Below are 26,125 nucleotides of genomic sequence, written 5' to 3'. Positions count from 1 at the left end.
TCCTGGGGAAAAGTGTGGTCCATTTGCTATTTAAATAGAGTAGAATAAATCAGCCAGAAGGGACGTACAATATAATCTAGTCCAACTGCCTGACCACATCAGGGCTAACCAAGAGTTGGAGTGTGTTATTAAGATCCCAATCCACATGCTTGCACAGACAAGCCTGGGGCATTGACTACCTCTCCAGGAAGCCTGTTCCAGTGTTTGACCACCCTCTTGGTAAAGACATTTCCCCTAATGTCCTGTCAGACCCCCCTGGTGCAGCTTTGTGCCATTCCCATGCACCTTGTCCTTGGTGATCAGGGAGCAGAGACCGGTGCCTGTCTCTGCACGTCCCCTCCTTGGGATGTGGCAGAGAGCAGTGAGGTTGGCTCCCAGCCTCCTCTCCAGAGAAGACAACCCAAGTGTCCTCAGCCTCCCCACACAGCTGTGCACTGCAGCCCTTCTACCAGCTTTGCTGCCCTCCTCTGGATGCTTTCAGGGACAATATTCGGGGTGAGGCCACACCAACGCTAAGCACAGCCAGAGAATTGCCTCTTTAGGCCGGCTGTACTGTGCTTCATGTACCCCAAGTGTGACTTGCCCTCCTGGCTGCCAGGGCAGCTGCTGGCTCTCACTGAGCCTGCTGCCACCAGCACCCCCAGGTCCCTTCCCAGGTCCCTTCCTGCTGAGCTGCTCTCCAGCCACTGCATCTCGCAGGCTGTGCCTGTGTCTGGCATTGCTCCATCCCATGCAGTACCTGGCGTTCGCTTTTGGTGAACATCAAGCCGTTGATATGGCTGTCCAATGTGCCAACATATCTAGATCCTCTGCAAGGCCTCTCCTTTCTCCAGAGAATCATTAGTAACTGTTAATACTTTGACTAAGTGCTACCGTTTTTTTCATTCCTCTACACAGCTAATTTTAATATCATGGTCATCTAAGAACTACACTGGAAATGTTTTATTGCAGTCTATCGGTATCACACTTTATCTGAACTTTTCTGTTAACCTGAGCTCTGTAAATCAGTGTGACTGCAGCAAGTGAGGTCACCTTGGTGATTCCAGCTTGTTTGCTCGCTGTGCTGTGAGTCTGCTAAACGTGGACAGTAACAGACCCGGCTGCAGCTCGCTGTGCCCTGGAGCCACACGGGGAGGTTTAAGCCCTGCACCAGGTCGCCTGCCACAAGGTGATGCCTGAGTGAGAGGTGGGGGCGAGAGGTGCCCCTTGTGCATTGTCTGTGGGGGCGGGACGTGTCTCACCCCTCTTTTCCACACAAATTGCTCAGTTTTGAGCCTGGTGGTCCTGCCTGGGCACAGGGACGCTGTGGTGGCAGGGAATCCCCGTGCCCTTCCCAGCCACCCCTCCTGTGTCACCACAACCGCGGGGCAGCCCCTGCTGCAGGCACACAGCTCAGAGCCCGGGCGTTCCTAAACGAACCCAAGCCTCCTCCTGCCGCCTGCTTCACCTCACATTTATCCCAGCTTTATTCCGCCACTTTATTGCCCACTTTCTCTGCCGCCTTCCCCACGTTTTTCCTCCCCGAGCGAGCCCCACGAGCCGCCCATCGCCTCAGCGAGCGCTCGGCGGCCCCTTCTGGGCGCCTCCCTCGGTGACCTCCGTCCTCCGGCTCCCCGCCCCGCCGGCCCCTCCTCGCCACCGCCCGCCTCAGCGGCAGCCACTCGGGGCCGGGCTGGCGCGCACACCCCCGCCCCGCCGGCCTCCGCGCTCGCCAACATGGCGCTGGTGCGGGGCCGCCGCTGCCTCTGGGCGCTGCAGCGTCAGTGAGTGCGGGCCGGGGCGGGCGGCGCGCGGCTCCCTCAGGCGGCGGCGCTCCCGCCCGGTTTCCCTCCTTCATCTCCTCCATCTCCTTCTCCTCGTTCTCCTCCCGGCCGTTAGCGGCTGCCGGCGGGGCGGGCGGCGGTTGGGGCTGGCGGAGGCGTCGCGGAGCCCAGGGGGCAGGGAGGAGGCGGGGAGGGGGCTCTGCGCCTTGGGAGGGGTACAGGAACCTCGGCTTCTGCTGTGGAAAAAAAAAAGCCCCCCCTAAAACAAACAAACCCAACAACCTCAAATTTAGCTTTAGCAACTGGTGTGGATTCCGTCAAACTGTCCTGGGCATTTGGGATTTGATAACTGTCATTGACTCCCCTACTGTAGCCACCCCTGTGCTGTCCGTAGGGGCAGAAGGAGCTGGTGACAATGACAGCTGTCTGTTAAAAGTTCAGGAAGCCATGTCCCAAGTTGCTGTCAAGGACGTCTTGCATCTATCTTTTTGTCCAGTATCATTTAAGAATTATTGGACTTGATCCAAGATTCCAAAATTGACCTATGTGTCAATTAAAACTGCTTCAAGAGTTCGCTTCAGCAGTTTCTTCCAGCCACTTAGTCGTCAATACCTGGTTTCTTTAGAGCTTTCAGTAATATTTGAGATTTAACTTTCCATTTCTGAAATGAAATTCAGATAGAAGAGTAGAACTCTACTCACAGGTAGAAGAGTTCTGTTATCAGTTTTCAAACTCTTCTTTCTTGACACCTTTCACATTCATCTTTTGTGCCTTCTGTCTCTATAAACAACTATTGCCTGTACAAGATTTTCTGTTTTGTGGTTATTTGTGTCTTCTTTCCCAAATACTTCACGTTGCCAACTCTGTATGAAGTGCCACACTCTTTTGTCCACCAAAGGACTTAGAGTAACCCACAGTAACTCTTCCACATTGAATGCTGCTCAGAAAGTGAAGGGGCAGTTTGTTGTTGCTGTTGTGTCTAAGGGGAAACCCTTCTACACAGAGATCTGATGAAGTTTGTCCACCCTTCCTTAGCATGTTGTGCTTGATTATGTTCTGTGTAAATAGTTATATAAGAAGCTTCAGAGTTGGGTTGGTGCTGTCTTTGCACCTGAAACTAGAAGCAGCTTCTTTACACACTTCTGTAACTATTCTGTTTGTTTCTGATTGTACAGGCAATGGAACCCAGCACAAAGACTTGTGAAATGTGTCTCCTCGACAGTAGGTATGTAATATGCTTTCTTTAGCTGCAAGGTTCAATTGCTTGTGTAACATGAATGGTTTTACAATTCGTGTTAGATTCAACTTACATGAAAATTACATTTTCTGTGACGTTTTCCTCTGAGACCTTTTCTGATATAGTTTGCAAAGTCAGTGTGAGAATTGTTTTTTAGGCATGTTAGTATTTAAGCAACATAAGAAAGAAAATAGTAAAATTTAGCAAGGTGATTTAAATGAACCCTGTTGTCATGAATAAACACTAAATGGTGAAAAAGAAATCAGAATTCTAAAATTGCGTTATTTCCAGCATTGTTTTTAATTATATATTTATTTTTAAAATTGCTTACTGTGCTTCATCCTTGTAAACAGGAGGTCACAACATAGGGAAGATTCTTATTGCAAACCGAGGAGAAATTGCATGCAGAGTGATGCGAACAGCGAAGAAAATGGGTGTGAAGTCTGTAGCAGTTTACAGTGAAGCAGACAAGAATTCCATGCATGTAGCAATGGTGAAGTATATTCATTATGTTTGTGACTGATTCTGCAAACGCTTCTGTATGGAACTAACATTCATTCAAAATGGTAGTTCTCCAAGTTTCTCCCATTTGAGGCCCTTTATGAAGAAAGGCAGTGATTTAAACTGTTGCATGCTAGGAGTCTGATAAACAATAAAATGAGCTGAGAAATTTGAAGTTAAAACTGCTTTTTATTGTCTAATAAACGATCTGTGTCATATCTATTTTTTCTGTAACAGGCAGATGAAGCATATTGCATTGGTCCTGCACCCTCACAGCAGAGTTACTTGGCCATGGAGAAAATCATAAACGTGGCCAAGGCCTCAGCAGTAGAGGTATGTTGATCATGACCTTAAATCTTTGGATACCTGCCTGCTCTTCAGTTTTTCGTATTTATACGTGATATTTGCATCTTGTGCTTCCTTAGCAGTATACTGAAGTTTCAGGGTTTTCTAAGCTAAACTAATATAAAAATAGGCTGGTAACATTATTCTATTTTAGGCTATTCATCCAGGTTATGGTTTCCTCTCAGAAAACACAGAGTTTGCAGAGTTGTGCAAGCAAGAGGGAATCATCTTCATAGGTCCGCCTTCATCTGCTATCAGAGATATGGGTATTAAGAGGTATCTATTTCTGATTTGTTACTTGGTTATGCAATCTACAGTTTGACAAGGCTAATTTTGTTACTAAAGGATCAGTTGCTGCATTTTTTTTATTCCTTCAGTTTTCATTGTCTTATTCTTATTGCTATCCTCAGAGGAATAAGCTCCAAATTTGCTATTGTGGGATTCCTATAGACATAGGAATTGTTCAGTTATTGGGATTTTAATAATTAAATACTTAACCGATTCTAGTTTTCCAGAACTGGGACCTTGCAGTATTATATAAGTAAGAGTTCAGGAGTCACGTTGTATCTCTTGCATACTGATCCCGAATGAATCGAAATGGTGGTGGTGGGAGAAACAAAACTCCCTATCATTAGAGGTTATTGTGGCTGATGTAAAATGGGGTTATAAATTTTATTCATCACAGAGAATTTTATTCTTAGTTACTTACCCTGGAAACATTTCTTTGGTCAATAAAGTATAAATCTAGGATATGGAAGTAATGTTACTACTAACACACAAACTGTGCAATATTAATTTCAGCAAATTAATTTTTTATCACTTGCTAATTACCTCTGTAATTTAACTAGTTTTGCATGCCTGTTTGAAGTAATTAATGTTATGCTCAAGTGTTTTATGTGGTGTGAATCCAGCCTGTATCATGAAAAGAGTTTTGTCTTTGTAGAACCTTAAATATTGTTTTAGTAAGGTATAGTGCGGTAATGCAAAAATAGTAGGTTTTGACTGCCATAACATGGGTCAAAAAATAAGAAAGAACAATAAGCCTGAATTGACCCCCACTTTTATCTGGAGAGATTGGAGAAAAAAATCCCTATTTGAAGCATTTGATTAATTACAGTAAAATGCTGTAGAACCCAATTCTGCAACCCGCACTGGTATCAGTGGAACTACTGTAAACAGAATTAACATGGGTAACATATACAGGTTTGGAGCTTAAAAGTAAGAGAAAAATATTATTTTAATTCTAAATATAAAACTATTCTGTCAAAGCACTTCCAAAGCTATAATGTCTGCTGCTGGCGTTCCTGTTGTTGAAGGTTATCACGGAGAAGATCAATCAGATGAATGTCTAAAAGACCATGCCAAGAGAATAGGATATCCGGTAATGATTAAAGCTGTTCGCGGAGGTGGAGGAAAGGTAAAGGAGCTAATGCAGATCTGTTTGTCACAGTGTGAAGTTGTCATGCCTCAGTTTCTAGTTTATTCTAAAAGGAATGTTTGAAAACACATTGGAAAAAAAATTCAGTTAGAATTTATTAATAATGTCCAGTACAGCACAATGAAATCTTACTGTCATTCACTGTGAAGCCAGGCAGAAAATAAGTAGCTGGAGTAAACTGGGAGAGTTTTGTTTATTTCAGTGGATTTCCATAATTCACATAAGCAGAAAAATTGTCATTCAGGTTTATCTGTGTGAAAGTAGGTGACACGAAATTGTTACCCAGTGATAGCCTCTGTGTCTTATTTTATTAACAGTTTTAAATGTTGAATAAAAACAATTAGAAATATACTTAACTATTTGGTGTCTAGATACTATTTAATGTATTGTGAATTCCCTGTTGAAATATGATTTTACTCTGAAATAATTATCTGCAAAAAACTGAATGACAGAATTCTTGTTATTTCTGTAATAGCTATAATTATTTTGTAATAAGATCAGGTTTTCTTTGCCAGTCTTTGATAATTTCTGTGATAGTTAAGAATCCAATTGGATTTGATATGCATGTATGTCAATGTATTGATAATATCTATTTATTGCACTTCTAGTGGCACTTTCAGTAGGATTTATAATAGGATTCACTTATTGGAAGTTAGTTGATGAGCAATTTGTATTGTTATCATTAAGTCCATTTCTTGCTGTTTTAGTCATGAACCTGTTTGTATGTGTCAAGGATTTTTACTGTGTACTGTATTCTTAGACGTTCAGATATGTTTTTTTCTTTGTGTGTGTGGTGTATTCTAGGGCATGAGAATTGCTCATTCAGAAAAGGAGTTTCTGGACCAACTAGAATCAGCAAGGAGAGAAGCAAAGAAGTCTTTCAATGATGATGCAATGCTGATTGAGAAATTTGTAGATAATCCAAGGTGAGAAACAGATGTTGTAATAAAAACAGCATAATATTTTACTGTTAAATAAACAGGTGTTTTAATAATACAGTGAAATTTCCATCTAGAAAGAATCACTTCATAATACTTCAACTACAGACTTGAGTAAACATGTTGTGGTGTTTCTGCTGCCCTCAGATGCCCTAAACTAGTTATTTATTCTTCTTCTAACAGAGGAAGTGATAGCCTTAAAACAGAAGTGATAGTCTATAGCTTGTCCTGACCTGTGAAACTGAACCCATTTGTTTTTTCTTATGAACTTTTGACAGAGGTCTTTTTGATGATCTTGCGTTTTACATCTTTCTTGAAGCAGCACTGTAAAGAAAGCATTCATTAGAAAAAAAGTGGGGGCTTGCTTATGCTGTCAGCTAGACATCAGAAAATCTCATTAAATTCTTAGGGAATTTGCCAGCACTGGAGGATTTACATGAATGGTGACAAGATTTCCTTAGTTTTATACAAAGAACAAAGTTCTGACACCTAATAGTTGTCCTCTGAAATGGTATGTCAAAATAAATAGGGTTATTCTGGAGTCAGGGTTGATGCTTCTTGTGAAGTTATATCAAATTCTGAAATTTATAGGAAAATAAATAAAAATGAAGTATTTCTACTTTTATTGTAACATAATAATTAGTATAGAGGTAGCAGCCTTTAAATATATGTCATGTTCATTTTAACCAATGAGGTTTCATTATCTAGCTGGCATTTAGGGTCCTATTTCCTTTAGGACCCTCATTTCTACATTTTTGGCTATTCAAGAGCAAACACCTAAACCTGTAAGAAATCCTACTGAAGAGTACAGGACTGTGTACAAGTTCGAAGTCTGTGTGGGTGAAGTCAGTTGCAGGCTTGGGGATTCAGTGAAATACACAATAACATCTATTATTATGAAACAGGCATGTTGAAGTCCAAGTGTTTGGTGACCAGCATGGCAATGCGGTCTATTTGTTTGAAAGAGACTGCAGCGTGCAAAGGAGACATCAGAAGATCATTGAAGAGGCACCAGGGGTGAGAAGAAAGTTCTTATATTTTCCTATTTTTTATAAAATGACATATTTTAAAGTAATTGCTAAGCCTGTGTAATTTATCAAACAGAGTAGTAATTTATTGGTAATTCTTACCACCTGTTTTAGTTTTGCTGTAGAAACTGTTCTACCTAAAAATAAAAAAAAAAAAAAAAGATGTTTAGGAAAGTGATTCTCAGGAAAAAAAAAATCACTTATTACAGTATTAATCACTTATTAAGTATTACAGTACAGTTTCTAAACGCTTCAAAATACTCATGCATAGTAGGTTTAATGTCACTGATATTTGTTATCTTATGCGTTACTGTTATTATTTACAGCCAGGAATTAATCCTCAAGTTCGAAAGAGACTTGGAGAAGCCGCTGTCAAAGCAGCTAAAGCAGTGAATTATGTAGGAGCAGGTAGGTCTGGAGGTGTGGATGCCCCAGCAATACCCTTTTATCTTATTAAGGCTCTGAATCTCAGGGCAAATTACATTTGATTGTTTTAGTGTACAACATGTCAGATATTTTTTGAGGTGGAAGCAAGTAATAGTTAATTCTCACATAGTTGTAAATTTATATGAGCATACCTGGTCTGTGCATAAGACCAGTGGCAGCAGAATAGAAAGAAAAATAATTTCAGAGCAGATGTTTCAATCAACAAGATTGTTTTTGGAAGGCGAGCATTGTGAATGTTAGTAAGTTTAAGCAAAGCAAAGGAAAATCACTTATCTTTCAGCTTACAAAGAATGAAACCTTCTCCTCAAATAGTAAAGACTTTTTTAAAAAAACAAACAATCAACACTGTCTTTAAAATCCATAGTATTTTCCAAATGAAAAATTACCTGTTAAAATTATGTGTCACTTCTTCTGTTTTCCCATTGCCTTGTTCAGATGCTTATTTAGAAAAAAAATAATGCATGCCCTCTGCTTACACATAGTGCTTTCAGCAGTCTCGATGTACTTTTCTAGACCTCTAATGAGATGTAGCTGTACTGCTGAAGGAGGAGAATGGTCACTAAATGGCATAGAATATGTAAATATGCAAGGAAACAACTCTTGTTTTCAGACCTCAGCTGTGTCACCCATAAAGATAATTCACATACAATTTAATGAGATTCATTGCATCTGTTTTAGAAATAATAGTCTTGTGACATAAATCAGTTATGTGTCTTAGATATCTGTCCTGAGAAAGCCTCATGAAACCTCAATTTTTTATTAAATACTTCAGGAACAGTGGAGTTTATTATGGACTCCCAGCATAACTTTTACTTCATGGAGATGAATACCAGACTGCAAGTAGAGCACCCTGTTACAGAGATGATCACTGGAACAGACTTGGTGGAGTGGCAGCTAAGGGTAAGTGATAATTGATTTCGGATGTAGAGTCCCTCTTCTCTGCTGAGTAGCGCTCTTTGGTATTGCCTATGAGAAACCAGATTGATTTTCAGGTACTTATGTCCCGTTCCACTAGTAGGGTAGAATTTTCTTTGTTGTGGAGAAACATCTCTAATTACGCTGATTGTAGAGTATTTTGTGGTTGCTCTCAATTCCAACAAATTCTTCCAATTTTGGAGAGAAAAACTTTCTCTCCATATATTTAGTGAAACTATAGAGGATGTGGAAAGTGGGACGATTAGGGTCCTGACCTTTCTCTTGCCATGATGAACAATTTCTTAAACTCTACTTTAAAGGTATCTCTGGCCCCAAATCATACTTTGATCAGGCCATGGAAGGAAGACTCTTCACAAAAACATGTCTGGTGTTCTGCCAGTATAGTTGCATTCTAAAATAAATGTATAGTTACGTGGGCTGGAAACAGGCTATTTCCTCACACACCCAGCATGCAGAGAGATTACTCACACATTTGAACAGGAAGTTTTGGACCTTAGGGAACTGGAAATTAAGAAAAATAATTCTATGTAGATAAATCAAAAAGTGAGGACAGCAGCACACATTGAGCTTAAATAGATAGGATGGTGGAGTGTTTCATGTAAGCAGAAAGAAAAATAAAATGCCAAATGTGGATGCAAAAAAGGAGGCTTTTGGCTTGCTGATCTAGGAGTGGAAGCTGAGCATTGAGGGCTGAGTTGGAGCAGAGGTCAAACAACACTAAGAAGAGAGAAGGTGAAGAAGTTTAGTGATCTTTGCATGCAAGTCAGAAGACAGAAAATGTCTGTCAAAACTTTGAGAGAGATTTTTTTTTTTGAATCTGTGTAGCACTGTTTGAGGACTAAGTCGTATTGGGTTGCCTCTGCTAAAAGCCATAGTTTGGTGAGCATGGGAAACCCCCAGTGCTTCAAATGAAGAAAAAATGTTGTTCAAGATTTTTAATAGGAACTGGTGTTTCCACTTGTAGATGGAGTTTGTGTTGCTTCTTGGTGAAGTGTCTCCTCTCTGTTGAACTGCAGCAGGTTTATTATTTTGCCCCTAAAAGCTGTTTTTTTTTTCAGTCTCAAACTGGCATGTTATTGGTGTTGTTGGTATTCCTGCATTTGTAATGAAAATTCCTTTGAGGAATAAAATGATATTTTCTTGCCTATTAAAGATTTTGTAAATTCGTAGAAATTACCCTAGAGAAACAATCATTTACATGTACAAGTCCCTCGGAATACAAAAGAATCAGCAGTATATGCCAGCAGTGTTGGCTGCCAGTAATCCATTTTATCGTCTGCTTTTAGAGCAGTTTTTCTCTCTAATAACATCTTGGTTGATCAACCTTTAACTTAAGCATTTAATTATTTTTGACATAACGAATTGGAAAAAAAAAAAGACTATTTTTCCATTATGTTTAAGCTGTGTGAAATACTATGAGGTCGATTTACAGTAATAATTCAAAATCCTTTGACTAGTGACTCAGAAAAAAGGAAGGAGTAAGTTCAGAATTAGCCATTTATGATTTAACACTTTTTTCTTCCTTGCCCTTTTTAAACGTGCTTTAATTGTTCATGTTTGGAAGAGGGATATTTAACCTTTTCATACATCGACACTCCAGAATATTGATCCTGCATTAAACACTTTTCAGGTTGCAGCTGGAGAGAAGATTCCCCTAAAGCAGGAAGAGATTCTGCTCCGAGGCCATGCGTTTGAAGCTAGAATATATGCTGAAGACCCTAATAATAACTTCATGCCAGGGGCTGGGCCACTGTTGCACTTGTCCACCCCACCACCTGATAGTTTCACCCGGATAGAAACTGGAGTCAGACAAGGTAAAACTAAAGGCAGTGGTATAGTTAGAAATATTTAACATCAAAAGCTTTTCATTATAAACATTTCCTGCTTTGGCCTAAATAAATTTGTCCCACAGGGTGTTGTTAAATACCAATCTCCACAGAATTATTCTCCTCATGCTTGTGTGTGTACAATCACTGGGTATTTTATTTACCTCTTTATTTTCTTTATACAAATTATTGTCTGCTGGATTATGCTGAATTTATTCTTATCACAATTTATTAGTCCTGCTAATTTGAATAATGTTACCTCTACAAAAGTCTGTCCTGAGGTTTTCCTTGGAACTGAAATGCCAGGTCACATCATTCAAGTTAATAAATATTCTTTAAGACCATAGAGAAATATGTCCATTACTTGTGTTAGAGAGTTTAATACCATATGCTATGCAGTATTATGTACGCCACCTTTCAGAAAATACGTTTGTAGTGTTACAGAATTTTTTTCATATATTTTAGGTGATGAGGTTTCTGTTCATTATGACCCAATGATTGCAAAGTTAGTTGTTTGGGCTGAGGATCGTCAAGCAGCACTGAGAAAGTTGCGATACAGCTTGCATCAATATAATGTAAGTAGGAAGAACCCAGTGTGATTTTAAATCTTTTAACTAATTTGAAGCTAACAGCTTGAACACCTTGAGCTAACAGCATACAGATAAAAAACTGCAACAAAGCAAAAGTGTTTTTTTAGAGGAAGATTGGATGGCCACTGCCATTTCAGATTCATATGTAATAAAACGTAGCATTTGAATTAATTACATTTTGTTTGTAAATTTTGTACTTTGTTGGTGTTGTATAAAGAAAGTTTCATCTATGCATAAGTTGAGCAGAAAGCTGTGCATTCATAACTTCGTTTCAATTTGGCAATATGCTTCTTTTTCTTGACAGATTGTAGGATTAAGCACTAATATTGATTTCTTACTGAGCCTGTCAGAACACCCACAGTTTGAGGCTGGAAATGTGCACACTAATTTCATTCCTCAACACTATGATGAACTGTTTCCAGCCAAAAAGGCGACACGACATGAAGTTGTGTGTCAGGCAGCTCTGGGACTCATACTGAAAGAGAAAATGGCAACAGATGCTTTTAGAGATCAGTCAGGTGGTAAGGATCATTCTTCTTTTCTTTCGTTTTGTTTTGCTTGACTGGATGAGACAGTGCTGTGACCTCATGTGTAATTATTTAATTTGTGTACTCCCTTTTTGCCTTACTTTGTGCCTGCTCATGGTTCTGCATTACAGCATTTGTCAGATATTTATGCACTCGACAGACAATAACTTTTGTTGAGAGACAGATATTGAATGTATCACCACTGTAATGTAGAGACTACTTCCCTAGGCACTTCAGATAAGCGCCTGTCTGAAAGACCTTGGGATTCCTAATCTGTGTCACTGTGTCCTTTTTGCTCTTTACAAGCACAGTGAGTATCTGTCACCGTTAGTCCTACAGTTGGACCAAGGTCTTCAGAGATAAAGACTGACTGGCTAGACTTGGTAGAGGCAGAGGGGTTTAATGGGATGAAAAGGACTACGTGTTTTATGTAGATTATACAGCCTCTGTTTATTCAGTCTTGAAGTTTGAATGATGGATTGTCACCATATATTGCAGCGATTCCCTGATCTTTAATGTGCAGTATAAATATGTAAGTTTAATAGGACAGTGATATTTGTGGTGTAAGTTGTAAATGTTGTAAGTTTTGCCAAACTGTAATAAAAGTAACATATCTGTGTGTTTTGTGTTTTAGATAAATTCTCACCATTTGCATCCAGCACTGGTAGAAGAATAAATATATGCTATACTAGAAAACTGTCTCTGCTGGATGGGGAAAATAGTAAGTGAATAAAAAAGTGGGTGTGGAGGAAGAGGTAATACTTGATAAAGTTATTTCAACTGGTGCTTGAAAATTCAGGTTAAGAAATAGCAGATGGAAGCAGTGTTGAGTTTTAAGCAATTGAAGCTGAGAAGGGAATTCACAAGGTTGTGTGTTTAATTATTAAATCTATGGCCTTAGATCTTGAAGAAATAAAAAACAAATTCAAATGGCACTAATGATGTTCATCATTTAAATGAGTAAGGTTGAGATTTTGGAAGAACTGAGTGCTGTTTTGTTTGACTTGGCTTAGGTGTGATAGTGTTCAGCAGTTCTTCCCCCTCAAGGATCTGTTTCCTGTCCAGGTAACTTAATATAGAGATTTCAGAGCATAACTTCAGATGGTCAGCTTTGAAAGACAAATTGTCTAGAATTCAGTGTGAAATCTGCAGCGTCTGCTAAGCTAATCTGAAAATACTTGTTCTTCTCTTAGTATTGGTAGGTCTATTTTTTATCAGAAAGATTAAGTGTAGTTTATATGGTTTTATTCTCTAGATCCTACAATTATATCTACTTACATATATTTTCCTTTATTGAACAGTTGTGGATGTAGCTGTAAGTTACGGTAAAGAAGGATCATACACCATGCAGGTAAAGTAGACTTTTTTCAGATATTTCATTAGAATCAGTTTCTTAGAGACTTTTTTGGTATCAACTGTTATTAAAGTTGCTTGATGATTAGGAGTCTGTTTTTGGTTCACGTGCAGCAGTTGTTGTAGACTTCAGTATTTTAGCCTTGGAGTCATACTCACTCCTTTCTTGGAGTCATAATGGTTTTTATCTTGAATTTGGCACCCCAAATGATTGCATGCTTGAGAATGCAGTCTCTCTGTAGATGAGTTTCTCATTTCTAATATTCAGAAAACGGAAATAATGAAAAGGAATCAGTGTTTATGAACTGCTGAAATTATATAGAGATCAGCATAGTATAAAAATAGTGAGAGAATTCTTGCACTTTCAGTTGTATATCCCCATGTCAGGTAATTCAAGGCTTTATACCCTTATTTTTTTGCAGATATGAATATTGAAATAACCCACATCCCTCAAATAACCCTTAGGTTATTTTGAGTGTATCGATTACATAAGTAATACAGGAAAGCTTTTACATTCTAGGCTTTTCCCATATAAGTAATGTCAGCAAAATATAAAGAGGGTGAAAAGGACATAAAGTGAGGCCTTTGTTGTGAGGTGAAGTGCTACTGTGGAGAATGTAGACTCCTAAGGAAGAATGCAGGTTGAGGTGGAAATGGGGGGAAGTTGGAGATAATGGTTGGAGAGGCAGAGCTGTGTGCCTCAGGAGCTGATCATGAAGAGGACAGTGCAACCAGAGTGCTACAAAACCTGCCCTGGGACCGATACCAAGAACACGTTGCTGGGCCAGGGAACTGGCAAGTGCTCATGGTGCTGCCCAGGATGTTGGTCTAACTTGCATCCCTGCTCAGGATACTCATCAAGCAAAGGATATTTTCTCGGGGATCAGTATCAGATAGGCAGTATCCATTCAATACGTGTGATAAGGTGGAAAATAGTTCAGTTGAAAATAGTGTGGGACTGTATAAATGTAGACTGAATTTTCTCTCTGCCTGTAACTTTATTGAAGAGTAGCAAGTCTCTGATTCCCAATATCATTCAGCAAGACTTGCAACTAAAAATATAAGTTAAACATAGCACACTTACATTCAAATTCTTACCGTCTTTTTATTCTGAAGCTGTGGCAGACAGCCAATTTCCATTGACCTAGATGAGAGGGTTACGTGCAAATAAATGACCTTTCCATTTGGTCTTTCTTTCGCTGTTTTGTTGTCTAATTAACACTGTTTCCTTTACTGATTTTCTCTGCTCTTTTATACATTTATGAAGAATGTGTCGATGATTTTCTATTAAAAATTTCCAAGAGTGAGAAACTTACTTTTGTAAAGCAAAGTGGAAACTTGTGAAATGAGGTGGTTAATATGGGTTTGAAGAAAAGTTAAGATGTTAGGACAAATTAAAAATACTGGGTTCAGATCCCATCACTAAACAGAAAATTCATTTTTGTTGTTGTTGTTCTTGAGAAATAACATACCTTTATATTTTGCTGACTGCTGTTCCATAGGTTATGATACAAACTGTCTTGGGGAGAGCGTATTATCTAGTCTGAGCTGACTGCAGTGGATACACAATACATTCTGTTAATCAAAAACTAAAGGATACATAAGATTTAAAAAGGTGATTAAAATATATCCAGAATTATCTATGAAGAAACACAGGTTATGAATATATACTATGAACACTAACTTCCGCTTTATTATTTTAGTGTCTGTGAAGGGTTAGGATTTGTCCTTAAAAAGTGTTTATCTTTCAGATTGAAGATAAAATGTTTGTGGTTTCTGGAGAGATTCTCAATGAAGGTGATTCAGTTTACTTGAGGTCTTCAGTAAATGGAACAGTGTGCAAGTCCAAATTGGTCATTTTGGACAACACCATTTATCTCTTCTTTCCGGTAAAGTACCTTTCATTTTTATAACGACTTTAAAGTTTTATACATGTAATTGAACAACATAAATTGCAATAGAATGTGGAAGAGAATCATAATTTAAATTTTTATATTGGCCCGTAATGCAGTGTCTTAGCAGCCTACCTACTCCTTATGCAAACAGCCTTTACTAATTTTCTAAAACTTCCTGTGCTGTTGCTGCATGAATAAGGAAGGTATGGATGTGGGACAAAGGTCCATGTAGAGCCTCGTTTTCACAGCTGTAGTTTCCTCCTCTCTGATCCTTCAGCAGCAACAGGCATGGATCTTGAGAACTTTGACATTGCAAAGCAGTCAGCATGCCCCCCGTCCTTGTGACCTGGCTTCAGTAGTCTGCAACCCAAAACAATTGACCTATTTGCTTTTGCATAAAGCTGCGTCTGTCCTGTCCCCATATATCAGCACACGTACTAGTAGTATTACATTATGTTGTTAACTCATGTCATTGATTTTATTTTCTGTAGGAAGGTAGTGCTCAGATTGGCCTTCCTGTACCCAAGTACTTATCTGCAGTGAGCTCAGCAGGGACGCAAGGTGGTGCCGTAGCACCCATGACAGGCACAGTTGAAAAGGTAATTATAATAATATGGGTAGAAAAATTAATTTGACACTATTATGTCAAAGTTCACTCTTCCAGCAATGGTGCATGGTTCTGTACTGCCAGGAAAGAATCAGGGCCAAAAATGTCAGTGCTGTGTGGCTCCTCCCAGTTAGATAAAGTCCTGTTTAGTCTGACTTTCCAGCAGCCACACAAGAGTCTTTTCAGTTTCTTTTTCTAGAGCTCAGGAAAGTATGAATATATAACTAATCCTACTGTTTGAATTTTTTGTTTGAATTTTTCCTTCATTGTAACTGTTTTCTAAGCCAGAGTTCCCTGAAATGCTATAGGCTGTTTGACCCGTTTCATCTAACCAAAGAAGGAGATGATAGATGTGCCTGTAAAAAAAACAAACCAAACCAAACCAAACAAACAAACAAACAAATATTAAGTTCTATTTTTAAGTTTGCTTTTTTTTTTCCTTTAACTCAGCAAGTCTTCCCTTTTCCACCATACAGAAAAATACAGAAAAGTTTCAGCAGAAGGGAGATTTCCAGGATACATAATTTTAGTAGTTAGGGGATTCTGCTAGTGATTAAAAAAAAAAAAAAAAAAAAAAAGACACGAACCCTTTGAGAGAGTGGAGCTCTAGAATCATAGAATATCCCAAGTTCTACGGGACCCACAAGGACCATTGAGCCCAACTCTTGGCTCCACAGTAGCAAGTGCTGTTGACATGCTTCTTAAACTTCGTCAGGCTTGGTGCTGTGACCACTGCATGGAGTTCAGGAAGCATTCTAAATCAGGGCTGCAGAAAAAATAGGTGGCTCCTGCAGTCTGCTCTCTGGATTTTGCAGAGTCTGGCTCCAGGAAGAGGTTCTGGACTTTGCATCTCAAAATAGAAGCTTCTTAAGCCCAGATGGAGTCGAATATACTTTGTCTCTTCTAGTGTTTCCTCTTTGAAACATAAATGGCTTCCTCATCAGCCTGTTGACTGGTATTGAACCTCTTTGTAAAACCTTTAACTCCCTTTGAGTATTATGTAGAGAACTCAAATACCCAATTCAACAATAATGAAGATATTATAAGGCTGTTCTGAAAAACCACAATTACTCAGTGGATTGTGCTAGCCAAGATTCAGCTGCTATTTTTTAATGGTGCAGATCAGACGTGCATGATTTTTTTTCCCAATTTGAATTGTAGGTGTTTGTGAAAGCAGGGGATGCGGTTCAAATTGGAGACCCTCTGATGGTTATGATTGCTATGAAAATGGAGGTGAGTAACATATAAAATGTTTTAATTACTGAGAAAATAGAAATATGGTCATACACAAATGAGTTTTGATTGCATTAATGAAGTGTTGTGCGGATTGTTGCTTGTACTTTATATGCTGTAAAACAAGTGTTGCGTCAGACTAGATTTTAGGGGATTACATTTGTTGTTAATATTAACAAATGATGATTATATAATCTGTGGCACTCTGCAGATGTTTTAACATTTGCTTGGTTACCATGTCAGCCCTTTTCATCCCTCCCCCAAGAAGCTAACAATCGTTTTATTTCTAGCATGAAACCGTCTAGGTCTATTTCTTGCTCTCTCTCCATGATAAAAGTGTATTTATTCTAATGCCTGCAGTAACTTAATGCAGAAATTCAGGTATTGGTGACTTTGTAAATATGCCCAAGTTTTTGTTTGTACATTTTTTTATTATTTGCATAAAAGCTTTACCATGAGCATAAGAAAAATTCTTTCTAATTGTCTACATGGCATTCAGTGGACTAGTATTTTGGCCATTATATGTTGTTACATTGCTTGGCCATGGCTAAAATTGCTTGAAGTATAGTTTTTGTAACCTGAACTTTTTGGATTTGGATTTATTAATTTATTTTACACTTCAGTTTGTGGTAGCAGAACAAATATTGCTGAGAAAATTTGCTTTTCCCTTAACAATGCCCCTTCAGAAACTGCACTAAAATTACATGAAATGCAACATCGCACACCAAGTTACACCCTCAGATTATTTGAGATTGAATACTAAATACTTGTGCCTTTCCAGATGATACCTCAGACTGCTAGCTGAGTTGTCTTTTTTTTTCCTGCAGTGCTTTTCAAAGTGTAAAATTTCAGAAACATTATTTAAATGAATTCTTGCTTAATGTGAGGATTTAACATTGTTAGTAAACATTTTGATGTTAGACTAACCCTATGTAGAAAACTACCAAGAATCAAAACTTAAATTGAAAACTAACTTGATAAAATAACAAATGAACAAGTTTGGGGGTCAGTATGAAAACACACTGTTCCTTCACTGTCACTAATAGTCATGTTTGTATTTCAGCTTGATTTGCCTAAAATCTTTTCAGTAAATACCTGTCTTGAGGTACAAAGAAATTTGTCTTTAGTAAATCTGTAGATTGGTCTTGGAACAAATCTAAAACTTCATTAGTATTTCTGCCTGCTATCTAGTGTAATAAAAAAAAAAAAAAAAGTATTAGTGAAGCATCATAATATTCAGCTATTTGTACTTCAAAATACAACATCATTTAGTATTTTTGTTCTTAGTATACTTATGAAAATATATATCGGTGAGGAAATAAAACTTGAAAAAGGGCTAGGATAACATTTTAAAAGAATGCTTAAAATAAATATAGAAGTGTCAGAGGAAGTAATGAAGTATGTCATGTTCTAATTGCTCCAAAGAGTAATATTAAGATTTTCTGGAGAGGGAAGGGAGAAAAAAAACGAACAAAAAACTACTACTCTGCTGGTTCACTATTGATCTGTTTCCATGCAGCATACCATAAGGGCTCCAAAGGCAGGAGTGATAAAAAAGGTTCATTTCCAAGAAGGTGCCCAGGCCAATAGACATGCTCCGCTAGTTGAATTCATGGATGAAGAGGCTGAATCAAAATAAAATTCAAGGAAGGTGCATTTTATTTTTTTTACTTCGCTGATACTCTCTCAGGAGAAGTTTTATTCACATTTTCAGTAAAGTGTTTTGTATAACGGATCGAGGAATTGGTTTCCTCTGCACTCCCTGCATAGTTGTACTGTAAATTATGCTGATTTTACTGAAAGCTTGGATATCACTATACTTTAATCGTGTATATAACTTGTGGACCTACATGATTGTTGTTCAGTGATTGTGGTTGCTTGTGAAAAGGCATTAGACTGGGAAAAGATATGGACTGCCTTAAGGATACGAGAGATTAGTAAGGACTGCATGTTATGGATAGCTAGGGTTCTTCTGCCTACTTTTTCATTCAAAGATGCCTATTTTCCCTGAGATGTGAGATTTTCTTCATTTGAAGGAAATCTGAAAGGTGATAATTATTTCACGAATGAATTTCTCTTGCAAAATTCCTGTTTGTGGCCTTGTCTTTTTGCCCAAATAGAGAATTGAGAATTATTTGTCACCAAGGATCCTTCTTGGTCATTTTTGGTGCATCTGTTTTCACATTTACCTCATGAGCAGTGAAAATTTGCATTTCAAAAATTATTTCAATATACTTTGAAATATGTGATAAAAAATAAAAATACGAAGTAATACTTGCTACACTAATCAAAGTTGGAATGTGACTGCTTTCAAAAGATAATATTTGATCTTTAAACATGAAGCAGAAGCACAGAAAGATAATAAGCTTATTTAATGCTTGGAAATTGTGCCAAAATAAAATACTGACTTTAAAATCCTCATTACTTTTCTCATATTGTTCATGTTCAAATATGTTACTTACCAATGGAGTGAAGTACCAAGGTCTTTATAAAAAATGAAATGTAACTGAGAATAATACACCTTTTTGCATCTGTAGTGTTGCAAAAGAGAAAATGGGAAGGTTTTTGATATGTAAAGAAAATATTTCTCAGACAGCATACTGATGGTTTACCATTTTTTTTAACTTGTTTAAAAACTGTCTCAAAAACAGGGGAACAGAGAAGAAAAAAAAAAAACCCACAATGAAATGCTTTAACTGTTACAAACTTTTTACTTGCAAAATTCTGGTTAAAGTGAAGTTCTGCTGGTCATATGCACTTTTGTTACATTGATACTGCACAAAGGAACAAATAGGTGTTGCAGTGATCCCAAATGCCTATTTGTATCTGTGCAAATAAATCCTTATTTCAGAGTTAAAATACAATGTCTTGGGCAATTTTCTGCTCTGATTCTGTAACTGTGCAGCCTTGCCTGCAATGCAGACAAAAACTGTAAAAAGTGAAATGGGTCTAGACGGTCTGTATATTAAAAGCATAAGAATACTGCTTTCCAGTTTACCTCGTAATCCAGTGGCCACTTAAAAAAGTAAAATCAAATGATCGTCTTTGGAGAGGATTGCCATGGTGATTTTTATTTACCACCAAATAAAAATTAAGCTGGATTTGGAATGTTTGTTTTCATTTTTCTCAATTTTGTCTTTTCCTTGGTTGCTTATGGAGAAATGTTTATGTATTAGTCAGCTGTACACATATCATGTCCTCATACCTGAGAAACCTGCAGATGACATTTAGGAAGCAATAATTAATCTAGACAGTTGTGATGGGTTTCACCACAGGTAAGTTTTGTGACTTGTTTTTATCTAAAAGTTCAATCTACATACAGAAATGTGAATTCAGTCCTGAAGAGACACTCCAGATTTACTTTATTTTTTTCCTGCTTGACATTGCTGTGTTTCTAGATCTGTTTTGCTACACTGAATCTGTAGCAGAATATTAAAACTCACAGCATGAGGTTCTCCGTCCACTCGGTCTGCACTGCTTGCTTCATCCAGCCAATGAACAAGAGCGTGTTCGTCAGAAGCTGACAAAATGTCTTCCTTGGGAACGACAGCAGACAAATCATTTATCATTTTAACAGTTTTAATTTTCCCTCGCTTTTGAAAATTAGCTATTTTATATATATATATATATATATATATATATATATATATATATATAGTTTTTTTCACTGACTTGGTTTTTCAAATAGTGGTGGTGTTATTTATTTTAGAATTTATGCCCTTCAAAACTTTTTTGCAGAAGTCAGTCAGAATTTGTACATTTGAAATGTGCTGTAATGCGATTTAATTTAATTTAGAGTATTATTTAAAGTAGGTTGTTCCTGCAATCTAGAATTTTAGTTTACAAAATCTGATTTTTTATTTATTACAAATTTGAAATGTGAAACATTTTCCTGTGTTATAAATGTGAGTTAGTAAGAGCCTTATGATAGTAACTTAGCTATAACGAAACAGTTGTCTGTGGAGCACTCGGTGGTTGAGTAAGAAAGAAAAAAATGGGTAATTGTTTAAAATGTAGTATTTTAGTGCTTCAGCTAAAAGGACGATCTCTGCCAGTTACTAGTTATCAATGTGCCTTTTGAGATAGCGCTGTAGTTGTGATAGAAGAGCCATGGGTACTGCAGAAACCATGAATTTGAAGTGATTCTAACTGTAGTGATGTACTCTGCTGCCAGAGGGAGAGGGAGCAGGTCAAGGGATATGTAGTTAGCAACTGTTGATAGCCTCCAGGAAAGAACAAGGCTGGTAGTGTTCCAGGCTACGGCTTGTGTGGGACAGCACCAGACTAATGCTCTCAGTAAGCTTATTGGTCAGTGTGTTTAATCAGGCATGTAACATCCTGCTTGGTAACCTGAATGTTAGCCATACCAAAATTACAGCCTGCATGAGCTGTCGTTATCCACCTGTGGGGATCTCTCGGTCTCTTCTGCTCTCACTCTCCTCAGCTGCTGTCAGCCACTATTCACAGAAGCTCCGATCACTTAGACCCAGTGTAGATCTGTACAGTGGAGCCTGAATTCATGCTGAGCTAGTGGTTAGGACACAGGGAGTGGAAAGCAGGAGAGCCAGGATTGTATTCTTATTTCAGCCACTGACTCACCATGTCTTCAGGCAAATCACTTAGTGCCTATTTGCCTTTGTTTCCTCTTATATAATGAGGATGAGGGTAATCAAAACGCTGTAAAATTTGTGGACACAAAGATTTATAAATAATTTTCCATGCTTGCTGGTAAAGTTGTAATGTTAGTTGTAGGCTTATTATTACTTGCAAGGTTATAATCTTTTACGTTTTATAGAGTAAATATTTATGCCAGTGAATTGTAAAAAGTTTCCAGTGTGTATTAACTTCTTTGTTCTAATTGTTTCAACTTCTTAGTGACCAGAAAATCTTAGATTCTGTCTTCAAGATGATTAAAAAATGAATACTGAAGTGCTTTTGGCAGGACACTCAGTCAGTGGTAAGGAAAAGAGTGCAGTTGATCTGAGGAGAGTATTCTGTTATTAAAGGAAATTAATCCCATTTTAAAGGACCTATCAACCAATGTGCTTATCACAGGTATATTCATTTCTGTTGATTATTCTTTCGTTCAGTCAGATCAGGAATTATTTGACTGTATTCTATCTGTTCTGTTTGCTAAAAGCTCAACAATGCTGAATATACTGTGTTTACTGGAACAGTCAGTGGCAGTGGATTAAAGTCTGAACACAGAGCTTTTACACAAGGTATGTTTTCAACAGATACCTAGAGTGCTTGTATAATTATATTCAAAATTTTTACACATGAATGATTCACAGATAAATATCACTTAATGTTTTTATGATACTGGAGTGTAGCCTCCTGCGTAAGAATTCCATTTAGAGAGTAATATACGCTACTGAGTGTTGTCCTAGAGAAAATGGAGAAAGTTGAATGTTGAGTTGAATTAATCATGTTGTGTTTCACTTCCACTTAAAACCAACCAACCAAACACATTCTATAAATTCATTAATGCAACATTAATGAAAAACCATGATGCAAAAAAATAAAATTATGTGGACTGATTGGATTTCATGTAAGAAAAAAGCCTGGGTTCTAAAAGCAGTGCAGTATCTTTTATGAGACACTTGATGTTAGGTTAAAACCTTGATTATACAGTGAATCCACTTTAAAATAAGCATGGATGTTCTGTTTGAATACCCCATATTTTTTGTTATAACAGTAATAAGTAAGTAAAACACATTTATATGTCTAATGTCCTACTGAGTTTTTGAAATGATAATGGTAGCTGGATTTTAGCTTTAATCTGTTGTCCTTATAAACAATTCTGGTGCCAAAAAGTTTCTCTTGAAATGATAATTGGTCTCTCTGTGAATGGCAGTCACTCTGCTCACTTGAGAAGTAGGGAAAGCAGGAGGTGTTAACATGTGTAGAGCCAGCAAGCTGCAAAGTGTCTGGTGAAAAGAGACTGCTGCTGAGAGCTGCACCCTGTTTTTGCCCCTTTGCGAACAGAAGAGACCCTGGCTGCAGCCAGAGACCCCACGCGTGTTCGCTGTCTTGTGCTCAGCATCCCAGAAACATAAGGCATAGCTCCTGCTCAGAGGTAAGTTGAGGTATAACATGAACTAGGAGAAAACAATTTTAAAATGGAACTTTTGTATACGTATGTAGTTAATGCTGTTCCCCTTGAGGTTCGCTCTACTGTATTGATGTTGATAGCTAGTCACAGGAATGTAGGTCACAGTTTGCCACTTAGATACCAGAAATTTAATGCTGGCTGGGTGTTCCCAAACTCTGGTTTTCTGTCATGACAGTGAGTAGAGTGGAAAAGGCTAAATGTGTATGACACATAAGACAGGAGGAAGAGTCGTCTTACACTCTTGCTTTGTGTATCTTTCTTACTCTTGCAAATTGCCTACCTCAAAGCTCAGCCTTCCATATATATAACTTAAATTACTGTTTCTTATTTGAAGAGCAAATGTGTGCCCTGAATTGGGATGATTTCTTTTTTTATGAAGGTGAACAATTAAAGGTGGCACAGATAGAAAATCCACGTGATAGGGAAACTCATAATGTGTCTCCTAGAGTCTTGAAATCACCCATTTCTAGTGAGGGTGATGGGCTGTTTACGGTTAAAAGGTACAGGTTTTAATCATAAGATCATAACTGTGATGGCACTGTCTGGCTTACAGCTTGGAAAATTCCAGACCATTCTGTTTACAGTGATCATGCCTTGTTTACAGAAGTTCTGAAATAAGAAACTGTCTGTATCTCTTATTGTCCTCTCAGTTTTTAGTTTATATTACTTACATGTTCCAAAATCATGGCATTTTACCTCAGTATTGCTACTTAGTTCCAAAAAATAAACAAGCCTTGCAGTCTGTTGCCTGTTAGGTGTCCTGGAATGTTGTATTTATACAGTCCTGCCAGGGTGCATGAGAAGTTTTCAGACTTTCCTAGGTCTTGGGTTCACTGACCTGACTGCTCTTCCTTTGTCACATGAACCTGTCCTGCTTCCTCCCAGAGATAGTGCCATGTGGAACCCAGGTCCTATCAATGCCTTGGACTGGGCATAATAACTTGTTAACCTCTGACGTAATGCAGGAAGGATGAAAAACTTGAAGGTGAACACCCTTCTCTGTGACCTGTTAACAACAATCTTCAGATATTGGCCATCTGCCAGTTTTCAGGTTAAATTGCGTAGACACCTACAGGAGGACTCACTGTTTGTTTCCTCTGTGCTTTATTTTAAATAAAAATAAATATACATACTCCAACTATATCCGTTGAACAGTGAGATAGGAGGAAACCATTCGGTCCAAACCTCTGAATGCTAAGAAACTTCATTTCTTTAGAGTGGCATTAAAAATACTTGTTCATGGGACTTTGTTCTCTTAGTTAAACATATGGTCAGTGTTTGCAGGAAAAGGGCCATAGCCATAAGCACTTTATGGCTACTCTACCAGTGTAAGATAAATGTGTGGTTTCACTTTCTAGAGCATAAAGAAGCTGACAAAAAGGTGTAGGGGTTAGAAAGACATTTCTAGGCCAAGCTGTTCCAGGATTGTGTTATCCTTCATGAAGCTTTGGGCCTGTTCCTTAGAAAGTGCTGTAAGTGGAAGTTCTCTAAAAGGGGATTACGCTAAATGGTTCTGCGTTGACTTAACATGAGACTGACTTCTCTGTCTGCTCAAGAAGAGAGTTCCTGTCAGTCAATGTAAAACAGAGCAATGTTATATTCAGAATTATTAATTGTGCACATCCACGTACAATGAGATCAAAACATCACTGACATGTCTCTGGGGTTTGTATGAGATAATAAAACACGATTGAATCACAACAGAACAAACCAAGTATGTCACCCTTACCATAAATTTGAGAAGTCGTCATGTTGCTGCGGTCACTGTGATTATACTGCATGCAGATTGCACAACTGATGATGTTTTCCCCTAGTCTGTATCACTGAATACGTGTCATGTTTACAAATAGCAGAGCTGTTTATCACTGGTCCGACTTGCTGTGCCATATTGGATGGAGTGGTACAAAAGTATGACATGTAACAAGCCCAGTTTAGACAACATATTCTGAGTATGTGCAAATACTCCTTTTGGCATCTGCCTCATAGTGTCTCTTGCTTTACAAAGATCTGTTTTTGCTCAGAAGCTTTAAGGGTGAGATTCAGACAGCACCCACATCACTGAAGTTCCCGATCTACTTCTGCAAGATGTAGAGCCAGACAGTAGGCACAGCAGCATAAATAGAATTGGGGAAACTGGACGGTGTCCTGAAGTGTATGCTGGGTGGAGTGCCATGTGTGGGGAGGATAACCCAGACAATGTAATCAAACTGGCTTAGGCACCAGATAGCCTGGCCGTGGTAGCCAAGAGCTCAGGGCAGGCTAATTTCCCTTTGATTCTGTCATTTAGACGTACCCAAGGAAGCACTCTGGAAGTAAGAGCAGCAGAACATGCTGCCCCACTATGATCAACAACAGAAGACTTAGGACTTAAGTGGCAGTAGGAAGCCATTTCTTTTCTCATAGAGAGTTTTACCTTATAATAGAAACTGGAAAAACAAACTGGAAACTGGAAAACAAACAAACAAAAAAACATTTCTAATGCATTTCACTTCTCTTTTCTTTCTATTTCATTTGCTTTTCACTGAATCATCTACTTTTTTTATGCCCTAAGAAGACCCTGCAAAGCAGGCAGAAACTCCCAGAAAACAAAGATGGTATGGTAGGAACAGTTCCTGGATATTAAAATATATTAAAGAACAACTTCCACCTGACCTGCAGCTAATTTAAAAATTGTTAATATGTAACCCAGACAGAAGATGAAAATAATGGATTTAACTAACAGTTGTAGCAATTGTGATTTTTTTCATGCAACGTTTTTAAACTAGACTTAATTTGAATGCATAAAATCAGGTCTTCTAGATAATACCCATGAGTCTAATGATGAAAGTAGCAACTTACTAAACCTTATGAACATTCTTGCATGTGAAGTTCCATGTGCTCTTAAATGTTTGTAACATCAGGCCTTCATTTGTAATGAGTTTAATCTAAAATTCATCTGAAAACAAAGCAAAGACCCACAGTGATTTCAGTAGCTTTTTTAGGACCCATACAAGAAAAAACTAGTTAATGTTCAGGACTTTATTCAGTGAACAAAAAAAGCAAAATGAAAAATCCTTTCAGAGTTGTAAATATCTTACATACAACTTGTTGAAAGCACAGGTAAAACAAAACACAGACGATGCGTCATCCTCCTCTTTCCCCCCAGTAAAAAACAAACTCCAACCAAACATCAAGAAACTCTGCAACACAGAAAATCAGCAAGAGTAATAGACACTAAAGAAAGAAGTCGTTTAAAAATCCTGTCTCTGTCCTGAGGAATCCACCACAACCACAGTTCATCTCTGATTATTGTTACACGTTGCAATAATTCTCAAGAAGTTCTGATTTGCATCTTCAGATTGCAGGC

At 38.1% G+C, this 26,125-nt stretch overlaps 1 protein-coding gene across 1 annotated transcript; it reads left to right on the top strand.

Moving 5' to 3' along the window:
* Positions 1-1,644: 1,644 nt before the first annotated feature.
* On the top strand, positions 1,645-19,765 carry MCCC1 (methylcrotonyl-CoA carboxylase subunit 1). Its single transcript, XM_027464352.3, has 19 exons — positions 1,645-1,763; positions 2,939-2,988; positions 3,354-3,493; positions 3,739-3,834; positions 4,001-4,122; positions 5,116-5,263; positions 6,089-6,210; positions 7,128-7,239; positions 7,577-7,658; positions 8,470-8,597; positions 10,264-10,447; positions 10,925-11,034; positions 11,354-11,570; positions 12,211-12,297; positions 12,878-12,927; positions 14,681-14,818; positions 15,316-15,423; positions 16,593-16,664; positions 18,184-19,765. Exons 1-19 carry the CDS (start codon positions 1,717-1,719, stop codon positions 18,301-18,303), a joined length of 2,133 nt encoding a protein of 710 aa, XP_027320153.1. The 5' UTR covers positions 1,645-1,716; the 3' UTR covers positions 18,304-19,765.
* Positions 19,766-26,125: the final 6,360 nt, after the last annotated feature.

Source organism: Anas platyrhynchos, chromosome 9 (assembly GCF_047663525.1).
Source record: "Anas platyrhynchos isolate ZD024472 breed Pekin duck chromosome 9, IASCAAS_PekinDuck_T2T, whole genome shotgun sequence".
In the NCBI taxonomy this organism is placed as follows: domain Eukaryota; kingdom Metazoa; phylum Chordata; class Aves; order Anseriformes; family Anatidae; genus Anas; species Anas platyrhynchos.
This window is presented reverse-complemented; position numbering and strand designations above follow the sequence as displayed.